Genomic DNA, 11,037 nt, shown 5'->3' with positions numbered 1-11,037 from the left:
CTTGTTTCATAAATGGGCTCCGCGAGTTCGGCCGGCAGCCCTGCCCCTGCGAGGCGCGGCGGAGCTGTGCTGCGGGGGAGCCGGCGGCGGGGCTCGCCCGTGGCGGGGCTCGCCCTGCGCGGCCGCGGAGCCCGGGGCGGGCGGGGCTCGCGGGGCGGGGTGGGGCGGGCGGTGTCCGCTCGGCGGGGCGGGGCGGGGCGGGGCGGAGCGGGGCGCCATGGCGGCGGTCTGGCCGGAGCTGGAGGCGGCGGCTCGGGAGCGGCGGCGGGAGCTGGCGCTGGCCGGCGCGGCCGTGGCCGAGCGGGTGCGGGCGGGCGGCGGGCGGCTGCCGCCGGCGCTGCTGGCGCTGCCGCTGCTGCAGTCGCTGGAGCTGAGCGGGTGCCCGGCGCTGCGGGAGCTGGGCCCGGGGCTGGCCGCCTCCCTGCCCGCCCTCCACACGCTGGTGCTGCGCGGCAACGCGCTGGGCCCCGCCGGGCTGGCGGAGGGGCTGGGCGGGCCGCTGCCGGCCCTCCGCCTCCTCGACCTCTCCGGTAACGGGCTGGAGGCGCTGCCCGCCGCGCTGGGCGGGACGGCGGGGCCGGCGGCGGGAGCCGCGGAGTTCCCGCAGCTGCGCAGCCTCAACCTGAGCGGGAACCGGCTGCGGGAGCTGGGCCCGGGGCTGGCCAGCTCCGCGCCGCAGCTCCAGGCGCTGCTGCTCTCCGGTAACCTCCTGCGGTCCCTGCCCGGCGGGCTGCTGCCCGGCCCCGCCGGCCCCGGCGGGCCCTTCCCGCTCCTCAGCCGGCTGGAGGCGGCCGACAACGAGGTGGAGGAGCTGGGCGCCGACATCGCCGCCTTGCCGGCCCTCAAGGTGGGAGCGGCCCCGCGGACCCCCCGGCTCCCCGCGACCACCCCGTCCGCTGCTCTCCACTGTCCCCCGGCTCCCCGCGACCACCCCCTCCCCGCTGACTGCCCCACTGACCACCCTGTCCCCATCTCTTCCAGAGCCTGGACCTGGCCAACAACCGGCTGAGGGAGCTGCCCGCCGCGCTGGCCGACTGCCCCCGGCTGAAGGAGGCCAACTTCAGGGGCAACCAGCTGAAGGACAAGCGGCTGGAGAAGATGGTCAATGGCTGCCAGACAAAGGCCATCCTGGAGTACCTGCGGGCTGGCGGCCGCGGGAAGGGGAAGGGTGAGAACACCAGAGAGGAGGCCAGGAAGAAGAAGAGGGAGAAGCAGCAGAAGAAGGATGGTGGGGACGGGGAGCAGGATGAGGTGGAAGAGGCAAACAAGCTGCTGGTGAAGGTTCTGCATGTCTCCGAAAACCCGGTGCCCTTGGTGGTCAAAGTGAGCCCAGGCATCAAAGATGTTCGGCCCTTCATTGTGTGCTGCGTGCTGAAGGGAGTGAACCTAAAGCCGGGAAGTGCTCTGAAGAGGTTCCTGTCTGCGCAGGTAACCGCTGCCGTCTTGTGTTACTTGTCTGCAACGTCTGCTGGCAGAGTTGGGAATAGACTGTTCTAAACTCCTTCCCGCAGATAAGTTTCTGAAATTTAGGGTGAGCCCTTCACCTAGCCGGCAGTGAGGGTATGGGGGGATGGCGGTGCAGCGTGGCCTCTGCCAGCAGCATGCTGCCTAGTCAGTCCCTAATGAGCAAAACTGGTTTTCCTGAAGAACCCAAAAAGAGCTCAGATGTTACCATGAGAGGGCGATGAATGCACACACATTTGCGTTGCTTCTCTAACAGCTTGTTAGTGCTGTGGAACCTGCTGAGAACTAATAACAAACCCGTGTCCACGTTAGAAGTACCCTGGTTTGGCTCCAGGTTCCCTAACCTGTGCTAAAACGGTCTAGCACGTCTCACCTTCCAACCGAGGTCTGGTAACCAGACATTCACCTGCACGCTGTTGGCCTGTCCATTGGATGGCAGGTGTTGGCTTCTTTCAGATTATGAGACTCGTGTGTTTGTGATTGTTTTTCTGATTTAAAAGTGTTTATCTGCAAGTTAAGAAATATGTCGTGTGCTGTGTTTCACTATCTTTACCTTTAGGTTGTAATTCAGATAAAATAATTTTGCAGGTGAAGAGAATGGCTCCATTTAGTGCAAAAGGGTTACTCAACTAGCTGATAATGCTACAAACATCAAATACATAAGAATGCTGAACCCTGGGAGGAATAAATCAAGTTGATGTTTTTGCTATGTCTTGATGACATTCTTTATGCTTTAGACTAAACTGCACGAAGACATCTGTGAAAGGCGGACAGCAGCCACAATTGCCACCCACGACTTGCAGTTGATCAAAGGCCCTCTGACATACGATGTTCAGCCCCCTGACGAACTGAAGGTAGGGCCAGTGGCACTGGAGGACCTTTCCACTTTTTTTTGTTACTTTTGTTTTCTGGAACTGTATAGAAGGGAAAGAATTTTCTTTCCCCTAGATCCTAGAAAACTAATTACAGGAACTTTAATTTAGAGGCTGTACTAATTTCCTTGCTATCTTGCTGTAATAAAGCCTGCTTGAACAGGCCTCACTGGGCTACCCAGTGTTACTCCAGGACCAGTTCAGAGTGTGTCTCTCTGAGGACTTAAAGTAATCAGGGAAAGCAGATGTAGACTTCCCCCCACCCCCCCACACCTCTAAAAACATTCTGAACTTGCTTAATGTGTGCCTTTGCTTAGGGTGACTGAGGTATCGGTGTTTCAGTGTTGATCCTTTCTCCTCTGTTGCGGTGTTACCACCTTAACATTCCCTGCAGGTCCATATGTGTTAGGATGTACCTGGAGTGTCATGCAGCAAAGCAGGTGCTCATTCGTATGACTGCATCTTGAATGGCACCAGCCTTCAAGATAACCTAATTAAAATCAACTCAGGTTCTGCTGATTAACCCATCTTGGGTTATTTATGTTACTGTTTTCAAAGAAGGGAAAGAAAAAGGAGGAAAAAAAAGCTTGCAGTACATCTGTGTGACAAGCTCTTAGACTGTACCTGTAACTTCAGAATATAAATATTTTATTTCAGATTCATCATCCTTATTTATTTAGGCCTGTTTCAGCATGTCTGTTAATTATCCTTCCTCCAGAACCCATCTTACTGAAGGACTGACCAGCTGGGATACTCTCTGGGGCTGACCCAAAGTTTTTGTTATATTCTGCTCTCTAGACACCTTGTGTTTGTAACTGCTCTGTGCATGTGGCCTGATCATCAAGAATGAATTCTTCATTTTCCTGATGGCTTACAGAGCCTTTCGTATGTGGCTTCTGTTACAAGACAGCAGGTTTCCATGTTATTCAGTAATGCTAGTGAAGGAACTGGCTAAGAAAACTGTCCACGCCAGGTTTAGCAAATGATCCGGTTTTTCAGGTGGGTGTTGTAGCTCACACAGTTTTAAACTCTGTGTGATTGTAGTAGTCCATGTTAAATAGAAGGCGTATTTCCGTACTGAAGAAGGTGTTAGGAATGATGGCATACAGAAATATGGTTTTGATTATTGACTTGCTTACAGGAGAGTTTTAATAACCCCAGTGTTTGAGTCACTCTTAAATTCAAATGTTTGTTTTCTTGTGTGGTGTAGATAATGCCCCTGGGTCGAAAGGAGATCAAGGCAAAGGATCTTCTCCGTCAGCTGCAGTTAGAAGCTGAGGAGCAGAGGAAGCAGAAGAAGCGTCAGAATGTTTCTGGATTGCACAAGTCAGTACGCTGCTCTTTTTTGGTTTTCCTCATGTGAACTTTGGTAACTTGTACTCATACGGAAAAGCAGCACTGAAGAAAATGCTCAAAAGTACTACAAAGCATGTTCTGTAATGGTGATGGGGCTAGCAAACCCAGCACGAGCTTTAGGAGCTGAGATGAAAAACACTGAACTGAATTTATGCATAAAATGGACCTGGAGTGCAATGAGGATGATGAGTGCCTGCCCTTATCTTTAGCTGCATCAAGACTAAATTCTTGTCATGTGAATTATTCTTAGAGGTGACAGGTAGATTTAGAATAGCAAATAGAAGGGAAACAAAGAGGTATGAAGTGTATGTCACGCACATTCGATAAACTAAGCAAATCAGAGGTACGGTAGATCTGCATGTAGGAAGAGAGGAGCCCTACAGCGGAGTGTGGCACTGCCTCGTTCTGTTTACTGCTCGTGCAGAGATCACTGCCCATAACCACCGCCCCTACAGCTTGGGGGGATTTCCCAAGTACGTGATGGGAGAACTGTACAGCGCCATAGTAAGAAAGAGGGAAAATGAAGTAGGCTGTGTGGAAGAATCAGACAGTGGCCTCTGATACCCCTGTCAGAGCACCGGCATCTCAGACCCACTTCTAGTGCTCTCAATCTGCTCTGACAGTGTGGATGTTGAAATGTGAGTTACTTTATGCCTCTAGCTCATCACTTCTGCAGCTGGTGGCTTTCCTCAGCTGTATCACCATGATACAGTTTTGCTGAATTTTAGTGCTTTGACTTTTGATTTTGCTATGTGGTAGATCAGGAACACGCTAATTCACGTCTATCTCTGTTTTCTGCTGTTCTGCCCAGCTGATGTTTCAGTTGCTCACTTCTTGCTTCTTTGTTTTTTTTGGCAGGTACCTCCAGTTATTGGATGGCAAAGAGAACTACCCATGTCTTGTGGATGCTGAAGGCGTTGTAATTTCTTTCCCACCGATAACCAATAGTGAGAAAACAAAGGTACTCTCTGTTAGTGGAAATATGTTAATCAGAATTAAACAGTGTTTCTTTCCACCGAGAGATATTTCACTGCACATTCAAAGATATGCAAAGTTCTGTGAAACTTGCGATTGCGTTCCAAATATAAATCTTCAAAGCCTGAATCTTCTCTGCTAGATTGTCAGATTGAGATGGATCTTGGAGTTGTATTTTTACCTTTGTAAATCTGTCAGGCTCTGGCAAGATTTTCCAAAGGCAGCAGCCTGCCTTTGCAGAGATGGCTTTATTGAAGGACAAGAATATGGTTTTTGACTTGTGAAGAAAAGCAGTAGTTTGCCTCTGGTGGAATTGAATGAAAGTCTTTCATACAGATTGTGTATTGAAATGTTGCCAAGAGACTGTGGGTGAGTGTGCTCTGATTCCTTACTTGCTTTACCTGTGAAATTCTCACAGATTAGAAAAGACACTCGTGATCTGTTTCTGGAAGTGACGAGCGATACCAGTTTACAGATATGCAAAGATGTCATGGACACACTAATTCTGGTAAGTAGTTCAGGAAAATAATCCTCTCTGTTCTTGGTGACATCTTGCTTAACAACAAAATGATTAATTGCTCACGTGTATTGAGAAGAATACAGAAGTTGATTTTTTCCATTTGAGTAGTATTAGTATTCCCTCTCCTTCACTTACTTTTTCATTTTTGCTGTATCACAAAAGGTTTTTATATTCTTGTATCGTGACTAACTGGCAGACCTCAAGGCTCACCAGGGCATATAATGTTGTGTTACCACAACTGGAAATCTGTGGTTTGACTCTGAACACCTTCCCCTTGTCAGTGATCTTATGGCTTCAATTGCTGCTAATAAATTCTTTTAGGGAGATTTCTCACTTCAGCCTGCCTGGCAATTGGCTTGCTTGGTCCTAACATTATTACAGAATTATCTTTCAGAATACTGCATTAGCAGCAGGACAGTCTCATTAGATGCCATTCAACATGTTTTCTTTTAATTAAAGCTTTCTTACTGAAAAAGATAAAACTTGGTATATTGCCAGTACAGGATAGGATGCTGTTAAATATTCTGCAAGGTAAATGTTTTTTTTTTTTTCTCATCCAGTTCACATAACCTTTAGAACACATTGGTGAAGGCTAACTGATTTGTGTAGTTGACACAAAGTAGTAACAGAGACAATTTCAAACACACCAAAAGCAAACTCCTTGGTGGCAATCCTGCAGTAGGCTCTTGTTGCTTAGAATCCAGTGCTTTGACAAAACCAGAGTTCTGTGTTAAACATAAAAAATTAAACTATTCAGAGGAGCAGGACCTCCTGGAGAGCACAGCAGTGATAACAAAAGCCCTTTCGGTGTCTTGAAAGATTCTAACCCACTGAAAAACATTTTCATGCAGATATTCCTCTAGAGGCTGGCCAGACCCACACCTTGAACGCAACTTGGAGTTGCTGTGAGGCCTTAGCTGAAGAATTGATCTTGTTTTCTGTATTTTGCTTTTAACAGAAAATTGCAGAACTGAACAGATTTACCTTGGAAAATAAGGAAGACTCAGACTCAGATAACGAATCTGATGCTCTTTGTGGACCAGTGAATTTGAACCCCAGCCAAAATGTACAGATGATGAATTTTCCGTTGGTAGTGGAGCAGGTTCGAGTGGTGGACACAGATGGAAACTTGAAAGTACTTTATCCTTCAAAAACTGACCTAACCACAGTTTCCTCTCTCCTGACTGTAATACGTTAGCAACTATCAAAGCTAAGAAAATGATTCCATTTTCATTTTTTTTTTTCTTTGCCATATTCAACAATGCAACTTGTACACAGTCAGGTGGTTTGGTTGTTTTTTGTTTTTTTTTTTTTTTTAAAGAAAAGATGCAGTCCATCCTGCCTGGGTATGTAAAAGCTTTAAAGTTTGATCAAGCTGTGGCAAGGAGTATTGCATTCTTTCAGCCTTAATAGAAAGGCATCAGTATTCTGACTAGGTAGAGATAACAGCACCTTCAAATGCGAACTTAAAGGCAGAGAAGGTATTGGAAGTCAGAATGCATTAGCTTGTAGAGAAAATCATTATGACATCTTAATGTTTTTAAAATGAGTGCAGTCATATTTTTCTGCAAGATCGCTATTTCTTCCTGGCGTGTTTCAGCTGGGTTATTATTTTGGCAGCTAAACTGAGAAATCCAGTAGGTGACAGCATTGAAATGAAGTCACATGCTAGATACTGATACTGAAGACAGAATGCAAAACTGCTTTGCTAACATCTCATTCTGCATAATTTTATTTTCATAGCTGGAGTAATTGTGACAATTTAATTGCTGTCAGAACTTCAGGAATGAGTTTTAAAGTGATGGTTTCTGTGTTTAGGCATTAACACAGCTTCCATTTTTAAGTGAAGTCAGTTGAATTGACTGCAGAGCTTTGTGTGTTCCGGTGCATTTTAGAGCCGTCATTCATTCTTGTGGAAATACCAGGTGTCGTGACCTTGTTGTGTACCCATTGAGTTACTGTTGATTGAGCACTGAATTTATTCCTGCTTCTGAAGTTCAGTTCCGTTCAGAGGGCTAATGCTGCCTGACATCGAGGCTTCTAAAGCTCCCTGTCTCCCCCAAGTACAAGGGCTCTTGCCCAGAGTGACCCTCCTGGAGCTTTCTGTCACACTCCCACGTGACAAGTGTTGGGGACACCTTCCAAAATACAAGCAGTTTGAGTGATTCTAATGTTTGCAGTCTGTGGGTGACTTTTACATCTGGGATACTACCTGTATGATTGCAAACCTCTCCATAAGCTAGGGTGACCAACAGATTGACTTTTTTCTGTTAAAAATGATACAGAGCTCTCACTGAACTTCCAGATACAGTGTCAAATACATCCATGTGTTGGGACTTGCATATTGAATGGAAGAATAAAACAGTTCTTGCAATCATATGTCACTGTCACTTGTTTTGGCACTGGTGAATTTTTCAGTCATGTAACTATACAAACTTGCCAAAGTACCTCCTGTATACTGCAAAAATGGTAACTTAATGCTTTCTAGCTACTTGTAGCCAAGCAGACCTTAGTAGGGCTTCAGGGTTCCCTGTGAAGTCAAATGTTTCTACAGACCAGTGATTTACAGTGAATTGTACTCTGAGTCGGTTGAAACAATTGAATTAGATATTTCTGCAGAACTTGATTTCAGTCAAATGAGTTTAATTTTTTAGTGAGTCACTGTCTCAAAACCAAGGAACAGGAGCCTGAAGCTGGTGACGTATCCTGCCTGGGCTGTTAGGACTGCTTTTTAGGCTCAAGAGATGCTACCTTGCAGGACTCTTTCCTTTGTCCTTAGCACTGGCAGGTGATAAAGTAGATGCGTCAGTGCTGTAGAGCGATGGGACCTTGATGCCTTTCTGTTTCAGCATCTGATGGAACTCGATCCGTTCACTAATAATCTTCTGAAAATTAGGGATTTGTAAAGAGGTGGGAAAGCATTAGGTGGAGAGCAGTACTGCAAAGTGTTTTCTTACCTCATCAGTGCCTTGCCGCCTGCTAGAGCCACGTACCTGCATTGCCTCCAGCACCTCCTCATCCGTGAGCTCTGCCTGGGGAGGCTTGCTGCCTGCCGTACTGAACGTAGCCTGAATTACTTTGCTTCGGTATCTTTCAAACTTTTGATAAAAGAGGAAAGTAGGTGTTTTTAGTCTTTATGTGCAGATCTATGGCATTTTTGTGGATTTACAGAGATTAAACTGTCAGACTTGGACAAAGTACTAGTGACTGATGAAATGGAAAGTCTGTTTATGTGAAATTACGGGCAGTTTGACTGGGCTTCCCTGCAAGTACTATGACAATGATGTGTTTCTGGGTGGACCAAGTCCCTCCTTAACCCAGGTACCAGGCTCTGTGCTTGCTACCAGGCATGTATGCCTGTGGAAAATGGCTTTCAGACAATACCTGTTACTTTGGGCCTGGAAGGATACTAGAAATCTTAGTGATGAAACTGTTCGGAACTCAAGTTTCCCAAGGGCTTCTGGTATTTGAGGCCTGTTTGCTCTGTGATATAAGAGCTGGATGCTAAAATGCTGGGAAGCAAATGGCCTGAGTTTCCTGCTCCTCTGGCCCTGGGGCTGCAAAGGGAAGCTGGGTCCTAAGAGCAAAGGACTGCAGTGCTCTGGAGCATTTCCCGCTGTGCTTCTGCCCAAGAATGTCTCTAAGCTTCCAGATTCTCAAGTGGTTGAAGTGTCTCCCAAGAGGGAGGGAGGAGGCTGAAGTGAAGGAGGCTACGCTTACCCTGCTGGTGATGCGTTCGAGTGCCACCCTAGTTTGCAGCTCCTGGTGCTGCAGTGTCTCGGCTTGGCTCTGGATCGCCTCTTGGGCCCGGTGCTGCTGGTCGATGTGGTATCGGTTGCTCAGAACCTCTGCCTGTAGCTGGCTGACTCTCCCTTCTAACTCACTGATCAGCTCATTCTGCTCAGCCAGTTTGGATTCTTGTTCTGCAACAACCTGAGGAGATACATAAACCAAGCTATTACAGTCAGGAAGAAAGCGAGTGGGCTTGGCCGCATCTTCCCAGTAGCTGGTCCAAACGCTTCTTGCATTTCCTGGGCAGAGTCTACAGACTAACAACCTTGCCAGTACTGGTAACCATTATTAATCCAGCAGTTCCAGAGAAAACACCAAGTGGGCTTTTTTATGTGGCAAACTCCCTCAAGCCTAAAACAAGCACAATTACGCAGATAATAAAAGGATTCTCTGTAGTGGCTTTGCACCAAGTTTACCTGTCGAAGACTGCAGTTCTCCTCCTCTATTGTCACCAACATTTCTTCATGTTTCAGTTCTTTCAGACTGCAAAACTTAAGAGAAAGTACTTTACAGTTCAGTTTTACAGCTCACAGGTGCACCTCCTGTCTATGAGGAGGGGAACTGCTGCACAAAGCCCCAATTCCCCGCTCCCAGCTCTCCTAACAACGATGCTTTCAGGGCTGTACCTTGCTAGTCATGGCTTGTAGCTGGTTTTCTAGCTCTCTGAGCTTCTTTTGGAGCATTTCCTTTTCTGATGTGGCTCTCCGAAGCTGGGATTCCTGGATCTCCAGTTGTCTTTGCAAGGAAGAGATGACACCTGTAAAGTTGGAGTACTACTGTTAAGCAGACCGAATCCCTGCCAAAAGCTTGATGGTTCCTTCTGTCTGTGGGAGCAGAGCTGCTGTTGTAACCCTCTGAGTATAGACCGTGGGTGAAGTTAGTGCTCCAGCCACAGGAACACTGGTTGCTGATCCATTTTGTCGTACTTTGCCGTGGTACCTATTAAACGTGATTGTGTGAGGACTAGTAGAGCCGGCAACTCGAGCACAGGTTTGCCAGAGCGCTGAAATGCTACTGGATGCCCTGGAACAGTGCTCAGGGCTGCTTCTGCTGGGTTTCCTCACGCGCTTCGCTTCTACAGGGAGAAGGTGGTTTCAAAACAAGTGGCATTTCAGCCTCGCTCGGTAAGCAACAGCGGAAGGCAGGAGGCTCTGCGCTCACAAGAACCTAACCTAGAATTTTTTCTAGATAAAAGGAGTGGAACGGCGAGAAGATGAACCTGGTGACTAGGACAGCAGGGTGTTTTCGGGACGCCTTCCCCCCAGGTACCTGTGGCCACGTTGCAGTCATCCCTTGCTTTCCGCAGTTCTTCGCGGAGCTCTCGGTTGGTTCCCTGGCCCTCGTTGAGCTCTGCCACCCGCAGCCCCCCCGGCGAGCCCGGGGCCGCTGAACCCCAGCTGGCCCCTTCCATCTGGGAGCAGGGTGAGCGCTCTGGGTGGGGAGAGGGGGCTCAGAGCTGGGGCTGGAGCTGCCGGGAAGGCGATCCGACCTGGGGGGGCTCGCTCGGGGCCAAGTGGGGGGGGGGGGGGGGGGGGGGGGCTTGCTTGTGACCTGGAGGGTCTCGCTCGGGGTAAACCAGGGGGAAAGGGGCTCACTCGGGGCAAACTGGGAGGGGTTTGCTTGGGACCCAGAGGGTCTCTGAGCAAACTGGGACGAGTTCGCTCGGGGCAAACTGGGGGGGGAGGGGGTTCTCACTCGGGGCAGAGCCGGGGAGGGGGCTCACTCGGGAACCGGAGGGTTTTGCTCGGAGCAAATTGGGGGGACTCGCGACCCTGAGGGTCTCGCTTAGGGCCAGGGGTGTATCGCTCGGGGCCGCCCGGGGGGGGAGGTGGGGGGGTGTCTCTCCCGGGGTCTCACTGGGGACTAATGGGGGAGGAGAAGGGGGGGTGTCTCTCCCGGGGTCTCACCCGGGGCCAAACCGTGGGGGTCTCACTCGGGACTAAGGGGGGGGGGGGGGGGGGGCGGGGGCGGGGGCGGAGGTGTCTCTCCCGGGGTCTCACCCGGAGCTAACCGTGTGTGTGGGGGGGTGTCTCGCCCGGTGCCGGGCCGCGCAGCCCC

At 49.4% G+C, this 11,037-nt stretch overlaps 2 protein-coding genes across 2 annotated transcripts; one reads left to right on the top strand and one right to left on the bottom strand.

Annotated features, from left to right (window-relative positions):
- Positions 1-217: 217 nt before the first annotated feature.
- LRRC47 (leucine rich repeat containing 47) lies at positions 218-7,566 on the top strand. The gene is made up of 7 exons (XM_042794631.1): positions 218-847; positions 982-1,428; positions 2,202-2,318; positions 3,547-3,662; positions 4,551-4,653; positions 5,086-5,175; positions 6,146-7,566. Exons 1-7 carry the CDS (start codon positions 218-220, stop codon positions 6,383-6,385), a joined length of 1,743 nt encoding a protein of 580 aa, XP_042650565.1. The 3' UTR covers positions 6,386-7,566.
- Positions 6,892-11,032, bottom strand: CCDC27 (coiled-coil domain containing 27). Its single transcript, XM_042794636.1, has 7 exons — positions 10,980-11,032; positions 10,249-10,410; positions 9,606-9,736; positions 9,396-9,470; positions 8,908-9,120; positions 8,181-8,285; positions 6,892-8,072 (listed from the first exon to the last, which is right to left on the bottom strand). Exons 2-7 carry the CDS (start codon positions 10,388-10,390, stop codon positions 7,935-7,937), a joined length of 804 nt encoding a protein of 267 aa, XP_042650570.1. The 5' UTR covers positions 10,391-10,410; positions 10,980-11,032; the 3' UTR covers positions 6,892-7,934.
- Between the last annotated feature and the right edge of the window lie 5 nt (positions 11,033-11,037).

Source organism: Tyto alba, unplaced genomic scaffold, assembly GCF_018691265.1.
Source record: "Tyto alba isolate M040663 unplaced genomic scaffold, T.alba_DEE_v4.0 Super-Scaffold_20000042, whole genome shotgun sequence".
Taxonomy (NCBI): domain Eukaryota; kingdom Metazoa; phylum Chordata; class Aves; order Strigiformes; family Tytonidae; genus Tyto; species Tyto alba.
Note: the sequence above shows the minus strand (reverse complement) of the source record. Positions and strands in the feature narration are given on the sequence as shown.

Coding starts and splice junctions, on each gene's coding strand:
- LRRC47 (XM_042794631.1), top strand. CDS start 218: ATGGCGGCGGTCTGGCCGGAGCTGGAGGCGGCGGCTCGGGAGCGGCGG. Junction 1,429..2,201: donor AGAGGTTCCTGTCTGCGCAG/GTAACCGCTGCC, acceptor TTTATGCTTTAG/ACTAAACTGCACGAAGACAT. Junction 5,176..6,145: donor TCATGGACACACTAATTCTG/GTAAGTAGTTCA, acceptor TGCTTTTAACAG/AAAATTGCAGAACTGAACAG.
- CCDC27 (XM_042794636.1), bottom strand. CDS start 10,390: ATGGAAGGGGCCAGCTGGGGTTCAGCGGCCCCGGGCTCGCCGGGGGGG. Junction 9,737..10,248: donor TGACTGCAACGTGGCCACAG/GTACCTGGGGGG, acceptor CCAACTTTACAG/GTGTCATCTCTTCCTTGCAA. Junction 9,471..9,605: donor TACAAGCCATGACTAGCAAG/GTACAGCCCTGA, acceptor CTTTCTCTTAAG/TTTTGCAGTCTGAAAGAACT.